Below are 20021 nucleotides of genomic sequence, written 5' to 3'. Positions count from 1 at the left end.
AATGCAGATCCACCTATCCAGTCTGTTTGCTTGTTCCTGTCTGTTGCTGGCTTCTTAATTTTAGGCAGTAGAGGAATATGCAGGCACACAGTGGTTTTAAGAAGGGTAATCTCTTTAATTTTATTACAGGTCTGTGGAGCTTTTCTGTCAACAGACTGGAGTGAGCGCAAGCGAAGTGGTAACAAACTGAGCTTCTTTGGCACAGGAGAATGCTTTGTGTTCAGGGTAAGAAACTACTGGAAAGGAAAGGGGAAGTCAGTCATGCTTTTGTTTAAATGTTTTGTTTCAAGAATATTTCCCTACCTCCATCCCTACCATCTGATTTCTTCACATCACAGGTGAAAAGTGTGGCTCCCCATATAATAAAAACTGAATAGAAAGTCTCTTTCAAGGCTAAACCACTCAAGGGCTGGTTTAGAAAGCTAATGCAGACAGAAGTATGTGATTAGCAATGTCTCTCAAACTTTTTTAGCTCTGACACAATAAATGTAGCAAATATTTTTTGCGGCACATTGTAATTGAAATTATAAAATTGCAAAACCAACAAAAAAAATTAAATTTGAGAGTTATTTATTTAAAGTTGTTTAAGCTATGTACGGGTAAATGTAATGGTGAAACTAAAGATAGAATTGCTAATCAATGCAATGGATGAGCTTGTTTTTGAGTGCAAATTAACTCAAAACATGGCTCGATAGTTGGCAAGCAAACACGCATTTCATCATCCACCATCTGCAGTTGTTCTCTTTTTTTCAATTTAATTTGTCAGAGCTGAAAATCCAAGTTTGAAAAGATAAGAAGATTCAAACAGTAACAAAGCCTTGATTGCTTTGTTGCTCAAGTTAGGATAACTACTGCATAAAAAAGTAAAAATTAAATTAAAATTACTTTGTTTTCAAGGAACAATCATGTCAAAGAATGATGCTTGTTTTGGCAGTTGTATCCTTACGCTCACAGAAACTCATAACATTGACAGACTCTTGCATACTTGACATATATGTCATCTATTCTAGTGTATACTTATGAAGCGAATTTTTAAAAATAAAGTAAAATTCTGGAATCTCTTGTGGCACACCCGGAAGCTCTGCGGGGCGCACACAGTTTGAGAGAGAATGAGTTAGTATGACAATTGCCCACAGTTTTCTAGGCACATGATGTAGGAAAGGATGTTTAGAAGAAACTAACCTTACACGAAACCTGAAGTTACACACCTGTGCACAACATTTCAAAATCAAAGATACTGAGGCTATTAGCTATTCCATTCCAGTGCAAATCACTGCACAGAAGACTTTTAAGGAGAGCACAGTGTAGAAACTTACACCTTCTCAGATCTGGAGTTTAACTCGTTCTTCAGCAATAGCATCTGTCAGGATTTAACACCAGACAAAATCGGCAGGAGGGATGCCCACTCCCTTCTGCCACCGCAGACCCCCCCCCCCAGCCAAACTTAGCATGAGAGATGCCCACTCCCTCCTGCTGTCAACTAATTTCCAGGTACCGAGGGGGGGGGTGTTCAGAAGGCATCTGGTGGCAGGAGGGAGTGGGCATCTCTCCTGCCGATTTTGGCTGGCATAGTAGAGTTTTGTGGTTTGGGGGGAGGGGGGGTGACAATGTAATTTTTTTTTTTTACGGCCCAGATAATTTGTCTGACCTGTTGGCTTTTCCAGATCGGACCTACCAACCTGATTCTGACATGCAAGTTTAGGGCATCGATTGGATACCATGTTTTAATATTAATGACCTCATTTGCATGCCAGAATCGGAAAATATGTGACCGCATAGAAAACCACACAGTGAGCCTGTGTAGAGCATCAGGTCAGCAAATTTGATCGGTTACTAAACCAGTCTAACCATTTTAGCGACAATCGTTTGAAAATCAGAAGTTTTAGTGCATCTAGCCTCCAATCCCCAATTCAGTGATTGCCCCTCTCCCCCTCCAATGCCTCAAAAAAATCCTTAGTAGTCTAATGGACCTCAAACACCCCAAAAACTTTTCCCTGCTAATCTAGTAACCATGAACCCTCCACAACCACATAATTTTAACAGGAGTGATAACCACTCACGCCTCACTGTGCACCACAGTCTTCCAAAATACTGTGCCAATGTCAATCTGCCAAATAGGGACATTTTTGCTTTATTTGGTAAACTTTGCCCAGACTATAAAATAAGGATTTACAGAGTGAAGTGCCATCATTTTGGAAGATGGCGGTAGAGGCAGGAGTAGAGAATGGCACAGGGACAAATTTTTTCCCAATCCCCATGGGAACTCATTTCCTATCCCGTCCTCGCAAATTCTTTTCCTGTCCTTGCCCCTGCCCCATTCCTGCAAGCTCATCTGCACAAGCCTCTAACACTTTAAAATCCTAAGGGCTCCTTTTACGAAGGCGTGTTAGCGGTTTAACGTGCGTAATAGCACGCGCTAAACCGCCGGCCGCACTAGCTGCTACCACCTCCTCTTGAGCAGGCGGTAATTTCTTAGTTAGCATGGGGGTTAGCGTGTAATTAAATGTCGCGCCCACTAAAGCCGCTAACGTGGCTTTGTAAAAGGAGCCCTAAGTGTTTACGGCTTGTGCTGTTAAGGCAAAGCTTACAGGAATGGGACAGGGACGGGGAAATTGAGTTCCTGCGGGGACGGGGAAAAATTTGTCCCCGTGTCATTCTCTAGGCAGGAGTGAATGTATCCTTGTATCCTTTTAAAAGTAGAGAGGAGGAGACAATCCACTAGACTACCAAGGAATTATTTTGGGGATGTTAGGGGGGATTGGAGTGTTTTCTGTGGGTTAGGAGGGGTGTGAATCAAGGGGGTCATCTCTGGGATCAGGGGATGCACTAAATTACTACGGATGTTTTGTTTTTTTGGGGGGGGTTTTTTGAGGGGGAGGAGAGTGACCCAGAAGGAGATGGTAGACTTTTTTTTTTAATGGCCCTTCCTGTTGATCTATGAGCATTTCATAATATATCTCAAAAATCTTTTGATTCTATGCAGTTTACAAAAGACGTGAACTGACCATTGTCAGTGAGCTACAATAGACAAAGTATTGACATCAAAAGTTAACGGTAGTTTTACATCAATATGCTACTCTGGAGGGGGTTAAAGTAATTTTGAGAACAGGTGGGTTTTTATTAGTTTTCTAAAATGCAGGCATGGTACATGGGCTTCTCATGCCACTGGGGCTCGTGCTCATCTGTGAAGCTGAAATCCTTTCTATCAGTAGTTCCACTACCAGTAGGGCCTCCCAAGGTGGACAGGTTTCAGCGGAAATGTCAGACTAACGATGAACTACCCATTGGCAGCAAGAGATGGATAGTGTTGGAGGCGGAGGATCACATTTGATATGATAATGACATTAGATTCATACTGCACAGAAGAAAGACCCAGCAATCTACTTATGTATTCTGCAACGTAAACAATGATATCATCAAATCGCTAGGACTCAAACATGAGTCAATAACACCTAACAACAAAATACATACACTATTGTGACCCAGTTCAGGATTTCTAGTAGCAACTTGGTATGATAAAGTCAGTTAATGAATCTTTCCTGAGTACGGCCTTTGACTGAAGGGAAGGTAAAAAATGATTGATAACGTGTGGAGCAACTTGGATGACAGCAGGAACTGAGCAATTAGGCAATAGGCCATGTAGTTCTTTGTAGAAGAGGCATCCAAACTTGAAGAGAACTTTTTCCTCTACAGGAAGTCAATGGAGTTTTTGGTAGAAAGGAGTTAAGTGGTCACATTTTTTCAGATTACATAGTAACGTAGTAGATGATGGAAGATAGACCCGAATGGTCCATCTAGTCTGCCCAACCCTACCCCCTCTTTAAATTACTGATTTAAATTTTCCTTCATCTTAGTTATTGCTGGGCCAGAACTTAAAGCTCTGCCCAGTACTATGCTTAGGTTCCATCTACAGAAGTCTCCATCAAAGCTCACTCTAGCCCATCTAAACCATCCAAGGGCCATATACGGACATAGATCATGCAAGTCTGCCCAGTAATAGCCTTAATTTTTTTCAGATTCAAGATCCTCTGTGTTCATCCCATGAATTTTTTTAAAACATCCCATGTTTTCCTTTTCACCATCTCTCGTGGGAGCGCATTCCAGGCATCCACCACCCTCTCCATAAAGAAGAATTTCCTAACGTTGCTCTTGAGTCTACCTCCCCTCTACCTCAAATTATGTCCTCTGGTTTTGAAGTTGAGGAGTGGTAGACTCAAGAGGTTAAAGATTAGTCTTACCGTGGTGTTCAGTTCAGCAAACAGTTGCATACAACCACATACAATTGTTTTTTCTGACAGCGCAAACTTAACAAAGGCAATTTTGCATGTTTATTTATTGTACTGAGGAGCAGAATTTGTACGTTAACCATCAGCACATGAGCTAACACAATTTTTCTGCGTCAGCCCCTTAGTGTAATTTCATCTTCAGTGGGTAATTCTTTTTAGATTGTCTAAAGTTAGGTGTCAGGATGATGCGCGTTAAGCATGAATTCGATAATGTCAATTTGGTACACAATTGCCATCATAGAATACTTGTATAAGTCCACCTTTTATATGCCCAACTTTAAGTGTGAGCAAAAATACTAGTGTAAAATGCTTATGTCGAACTGTAGGCAATTAATGCGTACATGCAGGTATTCCATACCCCCTTTGTAGTTGCGCACTCTGGATTTTCACCTGCACAATTTGTACAATACAGTACCAACTAATGGCAATTATGCACATAACTGCTGGTTTAGTGGCAATTAGCACCAATTAAGACCAACTGTAGCCAATAATTGTTTAATGCCAATTAACTAATTAAATTAATGCAGTCAACTGACACTATTCTATAATTTATATGTGCAACTTTGCATGCTAAGTTGTGCAAAGTTTGCATGCTGGTTGTGCAGATTTCTAGAATTAAGGAGATGGGGTGTGTTTTTATTGTTTGTTTGGGGGTTTTTAAGCTAGGTTCTTCTCTTAGAACCTTTTTATTCATTTTTTGCATGCCTGAACATTCGCAGCCTCTGAGTGAACACCTAAATTCAGATGCTGTGCATGCACAGTTCTGCCATGAACCATGCCCTGTGCATTATAAATACCTGAAGTCCTGTAGGGCAGATATTATGACTATATTTTAAGATGTACACTAACTTTATGAATTATCATGATATTGTATTCTCTTAATTGACTCGTTTGGAACTTTGCAGTTAAGCAGGATTTGAATATAGAAATTAAATCTTTCCTTTTTGATAAGTTTGGCAGGTTAAAGTGACTTTCCTCTGGTGTTTTGTTTTTGTTTTTTTAGCTAGATGGTGTATTTGTTTAGGCAGCTTTTGCTCCTGCATCATGCTGAGCAATGAATGTTTTAGTGACCTGGTTGTGCTGGGTTTATTTTTTATTTTACTTTTGGTTTTCTTTTTCTTTTTTTTTACTTTTTTGTCTCAGCTGCAGCCAGAGGTTGAACGCTATGAATGGGTTGTGATCAAACACCCAGAGCTGGGTCGGATGGCTGGCACTGAAGCTTCCAGCAACACTTCATCTTTCTCCAGTGATGAAAAGACCAGCAGTGACGCATCAGACCGTCTCTCTCCTTTCCTGGCTACCCGACATTTCAACTTGCCCTCCAAAACAGCTTCTATGTTCATGGCAGGCAGTATTGACTCTATCATCATTGGTGAGTCCTAGCCTTGCACTCCCTCCAAAATCAGCACACAGATTACAGTGAGCCCCTGTAGGACTCCTTGAAGTCTTCATCCTCCATTTAAACACAATGCTCTAAACATAAAGGCACATTGTTATACTGATGTGGAAGTTTATTACAACCTTATTTTAATAACTTGATTAGTTTCTAGAAGGTAGACTGGGAGTCATTGGAAAAACAAAATTGGTTTAAAAGAAATCAAATGGAATATTTGGGCAACGTTGCTATCTTGCGTAGGAGCTGCAAGAAAGCTTTGAGATTACTTCTATGCTGTAAAAAGAAGGGGTCTTGGTCCTACTAGCTGCAACTTGAAATATTCATTAGCCTTAAGATACTGTAACACACCCCTCCACCAAATCCTGTTTATTTAACTGCTTTTAAATATTATCCCAAACTAATGTAATGGCAGCAAGTCCACGAATGTGTGGTTTTTATGGGGGGTGGGGGTTGGGGGGTTTATTCACAGCACTTACTACTACTACTAATTATTTCTATAGTGTTATCAGACGCACTTAGTACCGTATATACTTGAATATAAACCAAGATAACCCTTTTCTCCTAAAAAGGGGGAAAAAGATTCTTCAATATAAACCAAACTCGTGTCAGTCTTGCATGGTTAGTGTGGGAGTGAGTGGCCTAGTGCAGAATTTCTCAACTTCAAGCCAAGTACCCCCTAAGTTTTAACAAATATCAACCAAGTACCCCCGCCCCAGACATGTCCAAGCTCTGCCCCTGACCTCACCCCATAATTATTTATTTATTTAAAAATTTATATACCGCATGCAACTATGCATTTTCCATATTACATACATAAAGGGCTCCTTTTATCAAGGTGCGGTAGGGGTTTAACGCCCGGAATACCGCGTGTTAAACCGCCTGCCGCGCTAGTCGCTAACGCCTCCATTGACGAGGCATTAGTTTTATCCCAGGACAAGCAGGCAGCATATTCTTGACTGATGGGTGACGGCACCGACGGAGCCCCGGTACGGACAATTTTAGAGTGATTGCACTCTAAGAACTTTTAGAAAGTTCTAGCTCGGCCGCACCGCGCACGCGCGAGTGCCTTCCCGCCCGACAGAGGCGCGCGGTCCCTCAGTTTCTTAGTTTCCACGGAGCTAAGAAGACGCGTTTTCAACGGCTGTTGAAATTTTTCCTAACTTGCCTTCCCGCTCGCGTAAACGTTTTGGTTTCATTTGCCCTTCTTTCTTTCTTTCAATTTTGTTAAAAAAAAAAAAAAAAAAAACTTTCATTTTTTTCTTTAGTTTTCGGTTTTCCCCGGCGGGGCCTTCTGCCACCATCGAAGCCTCGGCCTTCGATTTGGCGGAAGCCGTTTTTACTTTCATGCCCCCTCAACCGGGTTTTAAAAAGTGCCAGCGGTGTGCTAGGCCTATATCTCTCACGGACCCACACAACTGGTGTTTACAGTGTTTGGGTCCTGAGCATCAGGCCTCTACTTGCACCCGCTGTGCTACTTTAAAAAAACGGACATTAAAAAATCGCCAAATTCAACAGCGATTGTTGTTCGGTGCCGAGATGTCCGACCCCGTTCCTTCAACTCCGGCTTCGGCACCGATTCAGTCGGCACCCTCGTCTTCGACGCCGCGTGATTCCACACCGGCATCTCAACAGTCAGGTAAGCCGGCTAAGAAGCCTTCCCCGCTGGAACGTCTTCCGGCCTCGAGTGCAGTGAGTCCAATCCTGCCGCCTGTAAGACGCCAGCGGAAGCGCTCCGCCCCTTTAGAGGTGAGTCCCTCGACATCGGGCTCCTCATCTCCGGGGCGTCGAGCGGCACCGCAGGTACCGCAGAAGAAAAAAGCGGTACCGGTGCCATCCCTCGATGACCGCATTACGGCCATCCTTCAGGTGCAGCTTAAGGAGCAATTGGAACGACTCCTTCCTGCTATCATGACACCGAACCTTCCGGTGCCAGTCCGCACCGAGCCATCGGTACCGGTTGTGGAACAACCCGTATCGATACCGATTGTGGAACCCGTGTTACCCGCTTCCACTGTCTCGGTACCGCTTCACCTAACCTCATCGGTATCGATGCCAGTCCTTGCACCGGAGCCGAGAGCTCACCATCAATCGGTGCAGACTTCGGCACCGGTGCGACCGATAACTTCTCCTGACTCGGTATCGATGAGGTCGGGTAAGTCAGTGCGCAAAACCCGACACATGCAAACGTCGACACCTGAGTCTCGGGACCATTCTTCCCATGTCAGAGACCCTGATCTGTGGGGAGACTCAGAGGAACCCTTTCTTTCTGAAGGCGAATGTTCCTCAGAGGAGGAGGATTCGGCTGTCCCTGACCCATCCTCCAAACAGGCCACTTCCTCTTTCTCCAGTTTTTTGAAAGAGATGTGCGAGTCCTTGTCCATTCCTTTGGAGGCTGAATCCAAAAAGTCTAAAGCTTTTTTGGATGCCCTTGATTTTGATCAGCCTCCAAAGGAATTTTTGAAACTTCCCCTTCATGACATCTTGAGGGAAACTTTCTATAAGAATTTAGAGACTCCTTTAACTGTCCCAGGGGCCCCACGTAAACTGGATTCTCTATACAAGGTAATTCCCATTCCTGGGTTCGACAAACCTCAACTTCCACATGAATCCTTATTTGTCGAATCCACCCTTAAAAAGACTTCAGGAGCCAGTGTATATGCATCTGTCCCTCCTGGCAGAGAAGGAAGGGCCATGGATAAATTTGGTAAGAGGCTCTACCAAAATGCTATGTTGGCAAATAGGGCTGGTAATTATGCTTTTCATTTTTCTTTTTATTTAAAGCATCTCCTTACCACCATGGCTTCTTTCGAAAAATATCTTCCTTCACGAAAGCATCCCGCTTTTCACACATGCTTGTCGTCTCTTCTCCAATTACGTAAGTTTATGGTTAGATCCATATATGACACCTTTGAACTAACATCCAGAGCGACAGCAATGTCAGTAGCTATGCGTCGTTTGGCCTGGCTTCGGGTATCCGAGCTTGATGTTAACCATCAAGATCGGTTAGCCAACGCCCCATGCCTAGGGGATGAGCTCTTTGGGGATTCCATGGACTCAACCACACAAAAGCTCTCTGCTCATGAGACGCGCTGGGATACCCTGCTTAAGAATAAAAAGAAGCCTCCTCCGCCAAGACCATATAGGCAGCAATCGGCCTATCAACGCCGCTTCACAGCTCGTCCATTGACTACCACTGCTCAGCAACCCAGGCGTCAGAGGCAACAACAACGTCAGCCTCCCAGACAACAGCAGCAGCAACAAGCTGTAAAACAACCTCCTCAGCAGAAGTCACAGCCCTTTTGACTTCATTCTCCACAGTATAGCCAGTATCCCTATTCCTGCTCTCCTGCCTCAGCCTATAGGAGGTCGACTTTCTCTGTTCCTCAGCCGGTGGGAAGTAATCACATCGGACCAATGGGTCCTCAACATCATCCGCCACGGCTACTCTCTCAACTTTCAGACTCTTCCACCTCAAAGCCTGCCAAAAGAGTCTGCTTTGAACAGTCCTCAATCGGCCCTCCTTATTCAGGAGGTCCAGTCCCTCCTCCTTCTGAACGCTATAGAGGAAGTTCCTCTACATCAAAAGGGGCAGGGATTCTACTCCCGTTACTTTCTAGTCCCCAAAAAAACAGGAGATCTCAGACCCATCCTGGATCTTCGCGGTCTCAACATTCATCTAGTAAAAGAAAAATTCAAGATGCTTTCGTTAGCCATCCTTTATCCCCTTCTAAATCAAAACGACTGGCTATGCTCCCTCGATCTCAAAGAGGCTTACACTCACATACCGATCAATGTAACCTCAAGACCATATCTCCGATTCATGATCAATCATTGTCATTACCAGTACAAGGTGCTGCCCTTCGGTCTTGCCTCATCTCCAAGGGTATTCACCAAATGTCTCATTGTGGTAGCGGCATTTCTACGCTCTCACCACCTTCAGGTATTTCCTTACCTGGACGATTGGTTGATCAAAGCCACATCCGCTCAAGCAGTTCTTCTGGCCACCAACCAAACCATCCAGTTTCTACAACTTCTGGGATTCGAGATCAATCTACCCAAATCTCATATCATTCCCACTCAGAGACTTCAATTCATTGGAGCGATCCTGGATACACTCCTAATGAGAGCTTTCCTACCATCCAATCGTCTCCAGACTCTTCAGTCTCTATGTCAGCAGGTGCTTCCACTGCCGTCCATCTCAGCAAGACAAATGATGGTACTCTTGGGGCACATGGCATCCACAGTTCATGTCACACCTCACGCCCGTCTTCACCTGCGCACTCCTCAATGGACCCTTGCTACCCAGTGGTCCCAAGTGTCGGATCCTTGCTCACGACACATATCTGTGACATCATCTCTTCGTCAGTCTCTTCAATGGTGGTTGGTATCCTCAAATCTATCCAGAGGTCTTCTGTTCCATCAGCCTCCTCATCAACTAGTCATCACCACCGACGCCTCTCTGTATGCATGGGGAGCTCACTTGAACGAGTTCCAGACTCAAGGTCTTTGGTCAGCCCAGGAAAGGAAACATCAAATCAATTTCCTGGAACTCAGAGCGATGTTTTACGCCCTCAAGGCCTTCCAACATCTTCTCTTTCCTCAGGTCCTTCTGTTGTGCACAGACAATCAGGTTGCGATGTACTACATCAACAAACAGGGTGGGACAGGCTCTCGCCTTTTATGCCAGGAAGCCCAGAAGATCTGGACTTGGGCCATAGATCATCATCTCTTCCTGAAAGCTATATACATTCAGGGGGCTCAGAATTCTTTAGCGGACAAACTCAGCAGAATTCTCCAACCTCACGAGTGGACACTCGATCCTGTAACTCTGCAGTCTATCTTCGATCAATGGGGCACTCCTCAGATAGACCTCTTTGCAGCTTCTCACAATCACCAGCTGCCCCTATTCTGCTCCAGACTTTACTCTCCGCACCGTCTAACAGCAGATGCTTTTCTCCTCGACTGGTCGAATCTGTTCCTGTACGCCTTCCCTCCTCTACCTCTCATGTTGAGAACCTTGTTCAAGCTCAAGAGGGAACGAGCCACCATGATTCTGATTGCTCCGAGGTGGCCCAGGCAACATTGGTTCTCCCTTCTACTTCAACTCAGTTCCAGGGAACCTTTTCTTCTTCCTCTGTTTCCTTCTCTGCTTACGCAACAGCAGGGAACCCTTCTGCATCCCAACCTCCAGTCTCTACACCTGACGGCTTGGTATCTCTCGGGATGAACTCGACTGATACTCTTTTGTCTCAGCCCGTTCGTTCCATTCTGGATGCCTCCAGGAAACCAGCCACTCTACAATGTTACCATCAAAAGTGGACGAGATTTTCTTCCTGGTGTCTTCTTCATCATCTTGATCCCACTTCCCTGGCAGTGGAGACGTTGTTAGATTATCTTCTTTCTTTGTCTGACTCTGGCCTGAAGTCCTCTTCCATCAGAGTCCACCTCAGTGCCATTGCAGCTTTTCATGAGCCAGTCCATGGAAAACTTCTTTCAGCTCATCCCCTGGTGTCCAGGTTCATGCGTGGGCTTTTCAATGTTAAACCACCTCTTAAAGCCCCTCCGGTTATCTGGGATCTCAATGTGGTTCTTTCAGCTTTAATGAAACCTCCATTTGAACCTTTAGCTACTTCTCCTTTCAAATTTCTCACTTGGAAAGTACTTTTCCTTATTGCTCTTACCTCTGCCAGGAGAGTCAGTGAGCTTCATGCACTGGTTGCAGATCCACCTTTTACGGTTTTTCACCATGACAAGGTGGTTCTGCGTACACATCCAAAGTTTCTCCCCAAGGTTGTTTCTGAATTTCATCTCAACCAATCCATTGTTCTACCGGTTTTCTTTCCAAAACCTCATTCTCATTCTGGGGAACAAGCTCTGCATACTTTGGATTGTAAAAGGGCTCTTGCTTACTATCTGGAGCGTACGAAACCCCACAGATCAGTTCCCCAGCTTTTTCTGTCCTTTGATCCGAATAAATTGGGACGTCCTGTTTCTAAACGTACGTTGTCTAATTGGCTGGCAGCGTGCATTTCATTCTGTTATGCTCAGACCGGACTGACACTGGAAGGTTCTGTCACGGCCCATAGAGTCAGAGCAATGGCAGCATCTGTAGCTTTCCTCCGTTCCACTCCTATTGAGGAAATCTGCAAAGCTGCTACTTGGTCCTCAGTTCACACTTTTACATCTCATTATTGTCTGGATGCATTCTCCAGAAGGGATGGTCACTTCGGCCAATCTGTTTTACAAAATTTGTTTTCTTAATGGCCAACCTTCCCTCCATCCCTCTTTTTGTTAGCTTAGAGGTCACCCATCAGTCAAGAATATGCTGCCTGCTTGTCCTGGGATAAAGCACAGTTACTTACCGTAACAGGTGTTATCCAGGGACAGCAGGCAGATATTCTTGCGTCCCACCCACCTCCCCGGGTTGGCTTCTTAGCTGGCTTATACTAACTGAGGGACCGCGCGCCTCTGTCGGGCGGGAAGGCACTCGCGCGTGCGCGGTGCGGCCGAGCTAGAACTTTCTAAAAGTTCTTAGAGTGCAATCACTCTAAAATTGTCCGTACCGGGGCTCCGTCGGTGCCGTCACCCATCAGTCAAGAATATCTGCCTGCTGTCCCTGGATAACACCTGTTACGGTAAGTAACTGTGCTTTTTGGCTTGCCGCAGGGGTTAGCGCGTGATGAAATGTCTGACGCGCTAACCCCCGTAGCGCACCTTGATAAAAGGAGCCCAAAATCTTTACCTACGATTATCACATATAACACAGACATGTCTAAACAACATCATTAATCATTCCTGTTATAAACAAGGATAGAGCGCAAATTCAATCAATTCAGAAATACAAGCAAGCTTTAAATCATATATTGTCAAAAAAATTCTAAAAGACGATTATCAACTGAAATATAACTTAGCGTAAGAAGGCATTGGCAAATAATTGAGTTTTCAGCATTTTCTTAAAATTCATCCTCCCCATACAAAACCACAGGATACCAGGCAAGGCATTCCATAGTTCTATGCCAGCGACAGATATTATTGATGCTCCGATCCTAGCATGCATAATCGACATTCTACCCGCCAAACTTAATTTCATCCCATTTATATCTCTAAACTTTCTTCTCGGTTTATAGATCTTAAAGAATTCTTGTAAGATCTTTGGGGAAGCAATCTTAAACTGCACTCTTTGTTGCATAGGTAACCAGTGTAGTTTCTTCAACACACAATATAATCTTAATATATAATGGCAACCACAAAATTTTTTTACAAAACCACAAAGCACACTGTACGCAGAGGTTTTTCAGAGAAGTCAAGGCCGATGGCTATAAAATATGCAATGTCACCTCAGTAGCAACTATAGAAAAATAGACAAATATGGTGCTATTTAACTTATTTATAAATGATCTGGAAATTGGCACGACGAGTGAGGTGACTAAATTTGCAGATGACACTAAACTGTTTGAAGTTGTTAAAACGCATGCGGATTGTGATAAATTGCAGGTGGACCTTAGGAAATTAGAAGATTGGGCATCCAAATGGCAGATGAAATTTAATGTGGACAAATGAAAAGTGATGCACATTGGGAAGAATAACCTGAATCACTTACCGGATTCTAGGTTCCACCTTGGGAGTTAGCACCCAAGAATAGGATCTGGGTGTCGTAGACAATAAGATGAAACCTTCTGCCCAATGTGTGGCGGCGGCCAAAGAAGCAAACAGGATGCTAGGAATTATTAAAAAAAGGGATGGTTAACAAGACTAAGAATGTTATAATGCCCCTGTATTGCTCCGTAGTGTGGCCTCATCTGGAATATTGCATTCAATTCTGGTCTCCTTATCTCAAGAAAGATATAGCGGCGCTAGAAAAGGTTCAAAGAAGAGCGACTAAGATGATAAAAGGGATGGAACTCCTCTCGTATGATGATAAACTAAAAATGTTAGGGCTATTCAGCTTGGAAAAGAGACGGCTGAAGGGAGATATGATTGAAGTCTACAAAATCCTGAGTGGAGTAGAACGAGTACAAGTGAATCAGTTAAGCTCTGGAACGCATTGCCAGAGGTTGTGGTAAGAGTAGATAGCATAGCTGGTTTTAAGAAAAGTTCGGACAGTTTTCTTGAGGAAAAGTCTATGGTCTTGTTATTGAGAAAGACAGACATGAGGGAAGCTACTGCTTGCCCTGGATCGGTAGCATGTAATGTTTGCTACTCTTTGGGTTTTGGCCAAGTAGTAACCTGGATTGGCCACCGTGAGAACCGGCTACTGGGCTTGATGGACCATTGGTCTGATCTTGCAAGGCTATTCTTATGTATTTAATGGGTTCTGTGGCAGATAGTTAAAGTTAAGAGCACATGTTTAGAGTGTGGAAATGATCCTTTAAATTGCCAGTTATCTGTTTTAAAATGAGACTTAGTTTGGGGCAGACGAGTGGTTAAAGCTACAGACTCAGCACCTTGCAGTTGTGGGTTCAAACCCATGCTGCTCCTTGTGACCCTGGGCAAGTCACTTAATTCCCCCCCCAACCCGGTACATTAGATAGATTTTTGAGCTTGCCAGGACAGACAGGGAATAATGCTTAAGTACCTGAATAAACTCATGTAAACCTTTCTGAGCTCTGCTGGGAGAATGGTATAGAAAATTAAATAAATAAATTATATGTATAAACTTAGTGGCAAAATAGAGATGGCAAACAGATAATTTTTGTGTCCATCACTAAATGCATAAATGGTAGAAATAACTTGAAACAGGTAAGTTTTATATGTTGAATTTTAGCATACTACCGTGCATGGATTTTGAGCAAGCAATAACACATCTTTAAAACAGATAATTTGTTTAGAAGTATGTGATCCACAGATTTCTGAATTTGACGTAATACTTTTAGAAATCTTTCAGTACAAAATTAACGCATTGGTTGTTGTAACGGGGTCCATGTGCATGATTACAGATGAACAGAGATAAAAGAGCGGGCACAGGGAAGGTGAGCCAGGAGCAGGACAGCTACCCACTGCTTTCTCCAGCATTAGTGCTACCACACTGTGGTTACATCTCACATCATCCCCCATTAGTGATTTAATGGGTCATGGCAGCTGCAGGGCATGAGGCTAGGTTCTGAATGCAGGCTCTGGGCTTCATTTCTCTTTGTTGCAAGGAACCCTCACCCCATGCAAGCCAGTAAGGGAGTTGGGGGCCTTAAGAGGACAGATGTAACTAGTATCATACTGTACGTGGTGGACAAAGAAGAGGAAGGAGTTTCAGCAGAGACTGAAACTTGAGGTACTCCTGGATGAAGTTCTGAAGGGACCCCCCCCCCCCCCACACACACTAGGTTTAGAGAAAGGAGAATAGATCATAGCTAAGGACAAATTTTGGTGCTCATGGGATGTCTGCTTTATTTCACTCTGCCACATGTAAATGTATGTGTGTGGGGGATCTGGGCTGGAAGCTCATGTGAAAGAAGGTAATTTAGGACAAAATTAATTTAAAAAAAAAAAGGAAAAGATTTGGTAAGGCCCTATCATTAAATTAAAGTTGCATTATTGTAGCTGGGGAATATTTGACCATAAGATCATTGTTTGTAAAAGTAGCTATGAGCATGTTTACTAAGCAGTTGGTCTAGCTCAGTGGTCTCAAACTCAAACCCTTTGCAGGGCCACATTTTGGATTTGTAGGTACTTGGAAGGCCTCAGAAAAAAATAGTTAATGTCTTATTAAAGAAATGACAATTTTGCATGAGATAAAATCTTTCCTTTTGGCTAAGTCTTAATAATAATATTGTCATTCATAGCTAAAGAGACATATGATCAAGAAACTGTTTTATTTTACTTTTGTGATTAGGATAAATATACCAAGGGCCTCAAAATAGTACCTGGAGGGCCAGATGTGGCCCCTGGGCCGCGAGTTTGAGACCACTGGTATAGCTGGTGTTAAAAATCTTATGTAGTCAAAAAACTGCTTAGCTCGGGATAGAGTGGGGGCTGGGTATGGGTAGGTAGCATGTGCTGTCAAATGGGCAGTTAATGTGAGTTCACTTAATGCCACCTTTAAAGGTACTTATAGTGCCTCAAAGCACATCATTGTGCAAGTCTTTGTGAAAAATGCAGGGAGCATACTTGACATGCCCCAACAGTTACTACAGGCCTTCGCACTTCACATGTGTTAATCAAAATCAGTTCGCCGTAAACACTCTCTAGTAAATATGCCCCAATTTCTCTCAATAGCCAGCAGATGTTTTGATTATTGGAAGAGTTGTCTTCAAATGTGCCCCAATTATATAGTCATTTTTGGCAAATGTAATCAACTGCGAGATGTCCTTGTTTCTGCCAGTATCTTGAGTCATTGATTTTGAATGAGTGCAATCTTCCACAGAGTTCAAGTGAAATTTAAACAAAAACCCAAAGCAATACATAATACTTACAAGAATCTTTATTCCTACTACAGGTGGTGGTGATGGCCAGGCTCTGTACCTTGATGCTGACCTGAACTATGGGAGGACAGGTCATTGTAACACCTTCAACAACCTGCCACTATGCTCGGAAACCTTTCAGATCTCTGCTATGGAGGTGTGGGGCTTCAAGGACATTGTGAGTTCCTGAGTATAACCACAGAAGGAAGAGCACCCCAAGCAGAGTTCATGTTTGTCACATCCCTCCCTACTTTACCAACATCTGAGTTGCCAAATTCAATCCTTGTGCAAGAGCCAGACTGATGTAACAGTTCTGACTGGCTTCTTTCCAGTGTGAGCTTGGATCTGATTGTCATAGCTGTTTGGTACTTGGTTCTTGTTTTTATTGCAAGAGCAATTTGGAACCAAGCAGTTTTGAAAAGAGATGTGTTGTCTTGTTTTAAATCACTAAGTTCGCTTCTTGTGAAAGATAGCAAAATTCCAGTCTGACAAGAGCAGCAGTGATAACACAAAACTTAGATCATTTGCAGCTAATTAAGTTGATGATCTTTGAATAATTTTCAGAATACTTTCATTTTGTTAAATAAAAATAATCATTGGCCATTTCCCTAGGTCCTGACACAGTCTGCAGCTTTGAGTTTTCCAAATGAGCAGCATGAAACAGACAGGACTCTCTGATCTCTGCTTTCCTTGTCAGTATGACTGACCAAGCAGGTAGTTTTGAAGTTTGCAGGATCTCACAATTAAAAGGAAAACAAGGTGCTTGCACATGTGGCCAGAGGTCCCTGCAGCATGGATTAGTACAAGCCATCCAGCAGCTTAGCTCCTGGGTTGTGATTATGAAGAGCATAAAACTGAAATGCAGCATCTTCATAGAATTTTTGCCTGCAAAACCTGAAAGTTGGTATTTGATAACTTTCCAGCCCTCAATTTTTTTTTCTATGCAGTTACAAATCAGGAGTTTTCTACAAAAGCAAAATAATCAGAAGTTCAGCTTGATTGTCCTTGTGCACAAAATAAGACACACACACCCCATGAAGAAGGGGCTAATGAAGATGCTGGTCCAGAGTTGTAGATACTTCTTTCCCACTATCAAAAAGTCTTATCTTATAAAAAAAGGAAATGGAGGACAGAGAACAGAGAGAGTAATTCTGCTTCCTTGCTGGGCACTTTTCAGTGTTGTTGCACTAAAGTAACTTTTAAAATGGCTGTTCTTTGACTTATCTTTCTATAAATGTGGAAACAAGGTTTGGTCCTGATGGGTCCAATGGTAAGAAGTTCAATTGTACTGAAACAGCTGCCTCCTATTTCAGTTAGGAAGCATATAGTTGAGTGACCTGAGCCAGACGTTTCCTCACTAAAGCCAATGATGTACCTGTGTATTCCAGGCTGTGTTGGCTTCTGTGGCAGCAGTTCACAAAATGTGTAGTGTCCTTGCTCTCTTTATGGATGTAGCAGATTTCCTTGTCTAGGTAGGTTCTTATTAGCATCAGCATGAAACGGAATTCTTGGATGTGAATTGTGATCATGTCTAGAAACCAGGTTCTTGTAAAGCAGAGCCTATACTTAACGTGGAGGTGGTTCTTTATAGCAGCAGTACTAGCCAAAGTGATTTTCAGATTTTTTAATTGCTTTCTTCTGTTTCGGGGTATGTTGTTTCCCTTTTCAACCCTCTTCCCAGTTCCTATTTATTATCACTTGCCTTATTTCTTCTATAGTCACACTTTAAAAAGGGCATAGATTTTAAAATAAAAGAATCTGCTTCTCTGTGGCCACATTTTTGTTGCTATTTCCCTGGACTGTAAAGTCTTCAAGTGTGTGGTTCTCTGCTCTGCTCTTCAGAGGCTCCTACTTGCGGGAGTGGCTGAGTAAGAGTTTCTCAAAGAACTAGTGTTGCAAGCTTTAAAATAAAATGAAGAAAAAGGATCTTGATGACTATGTTTCAGCTGCCAACTGAAAGAAATAAGAATAATTTGTTAGTACTGCTGCTCTAAGATCAAACCACTATGGAATAGGCACTTGCAGTTGCCATTATCTGGTCATATTAGGTCATGACAAGCAAATGTTGGGCTTAAGAGATTCAAGTTAACAGTTTACAGCTCCTCTGGCCTTTTGGTTTTCCTCTTATCTGTCCATACGTTACAGCTCTTTAGTTGCTCTGTCCCTTCCATCTGCTTCTGAGTCCTCTCACTTTTCATAATTGTGCAACATGCGCTTAATTTCCATGTTTGTGGCTGTGAATGGGAAAGGACATGAGCTTGTGTGATGAGTAGCACAGTGCTGCCATTAATACAATTCTTATCCAAAAGGTTTTGTTTGTCCTCCTTCAGAGACCCCTTTTATAGGTTTTTTTGGGGTTTAAGGCTGTCCTTTGAGTCATTGGTGCATTACTGCTTTTGATTACACTTTTTCTTCAGGAACCAGAGGGAGCAAAAATGTATTTGACTGTTAGATAATGAAAAGGAATGAGCTTGGCAACTTGGTAGGTAACAGACCAGTACTAGGCTGCCAAATGAGTGACTTCGGCTCAGCTGCATAGCCTGGTGTCTATTTTTTAGCTGCATAGGGAACAGATGTGCGGCATTGGCCTACAGATGAGAGAGAGTATAGGAAAAAAATTGAAATACTGGAGGCCATGAGCAATGAAATAGAGGAGGTGGGGCTGAATTCAGCCTAGGTTTTCTGGACCAATTTACATATCTTAGAAGATATGAATGCCACATTAATTTATATATATATAAGCCATTCAGAACTATTTTATATATATATATAAAATAGTTCTGAATGGCTTATGTGTGTATTTGTTTTTATTTTAAACCAGTTATACAGTATAATCCAGCCTGCAGTGGAGCCATTGCAGATTTTGGATCAAGTGCTCTGTATTCATTTGACCTCTTATGGCCAAGTCTATCAGAATCTGTAATGTAATAGAAGATAGATGGGATTTAGTGTTAGCCCCTACATGCTCTTATGCATAACTCAAATGTGATCTAGCACGCTATGTCAATTAGTATTCTGTGCAATGTATGGTGCTCGTAGGGTTAGTGTATGTAATTTATATCTGTTTAACTTGATGTGAGTGGGAGCCTCCCACTGCCTATAGACAGGATTGTTTTCAGTTTATCATCTCTCTAACAGGGTTGGGATATTTTACAGCCCAATTGTTATATCGTGCACAATGTTATCATTTATGTATGCTTTCCTCAACTTCTGTGTGGTTGGTGCATCACCCTCCCCTCTTTTTGGATCAGCCATGTTTTGGGAGGCCAGCAACAGAAATGGCACTGATTTCCTGCTTAAGAACAAGGTCTCTCTAAACCTAAGCACAAAATCTATATAGCTTTTGGAAACAAGGCTTGGGATGTCTCTTCTGGATCATCTCTCCAAGAGCACAGCTATAAATGTGACTTAAATTTTTATTATTTAAAGGGTCAAGGGTCTCCACTTACTTTAATGCTAGCATTTCTGTCATTTCATTCTAGTCCCATTTTTCAGTGGATACTGCTATGGCTTGGTTCTTTTGTTTATCAAGATGAAATTTTTACCTTATCCGTAGCCAACTCTCTCTTAGCTTCATAAGCATTATAATAAAACTGCTTTGGTTTCTGTCCTAGTTTATTGGGCAGTAACTTTAATGTATTAAAATGTGATTTTTAAACCAGTTGGACTGACTCATAATTCAATACAATGACATAAAGTTGGCTAAGTGTTTCAGTTTAACATTTCATAGCTTGCATCCGCAATAGTGATATTACAGCATCAGGGTTGCTCTTTGGATATTATTCAATTGAAGAATATTTGGTCTCATTTTGACTTGTGCTTTTTTCTGCCTGATGTCTCTGCATTAATACAGTACTAGCAAGAGAATTTTGGAGGTATGATTAATTGAAAAATATGCCTTCCTCTTAGTCTTGCATAGATATCCTATGCAAGACTAATTTTATG

The 20021-nt window shown here is 42.6% G+C and overlaps 1 protein-coding gene across 7 annotated transcripts in view; it reads left to right on the top strand.

The window, feature by feature from the left end:
• The window catches only part of TBC1D24 (TBC1 domain family member 24), a 59813-nt gene that overhangs the window by 38745 nt on the left and 1047 nt on the right, over window positions 1-20021 (top strand). For 6 of the 7 annotated variants that reach the window (XM_033963978.1, XM_033963979.1, XM_033963981.1 and 3 more), the window contains 3 exons: window positions 130-225; window positions 5430-5658; window positions 16112-16254. In XM_033963978.1, the coding sequence (XP_033819869.1) occupies window positions 130-225; window positions 5430-5658; window positions 16112-16254 (468 nt within the window). Of the gene's footprint in view, window positions 1-129; window positions 226-5429; window positions 5659-16111; window positions 19884-20021 lie in introns of those variants that run through there. The other variant, XM_033963984.1, reaches the window with a different exon arrangement.

Source organism: Geotrypetes seraphini, chromosome 11 (genome assembly GCF_902459505.1).
Source record: "Geotrypetes seraphini chromosome 11, aGeoSer1.1, whole genome shotgun sequence".
Classification (NCBI taxonomy): Eukaryota; Metazoa; Chordata; class Amphibia; order Gymnophiona; family Dermophiidae; genus Geotrypetes; species Geotrypetes seraphini.
Note: the sequence above shows the minus strand (reverse complement) of the source record. Positions and strands in the feature narration are given on the sequence as shown.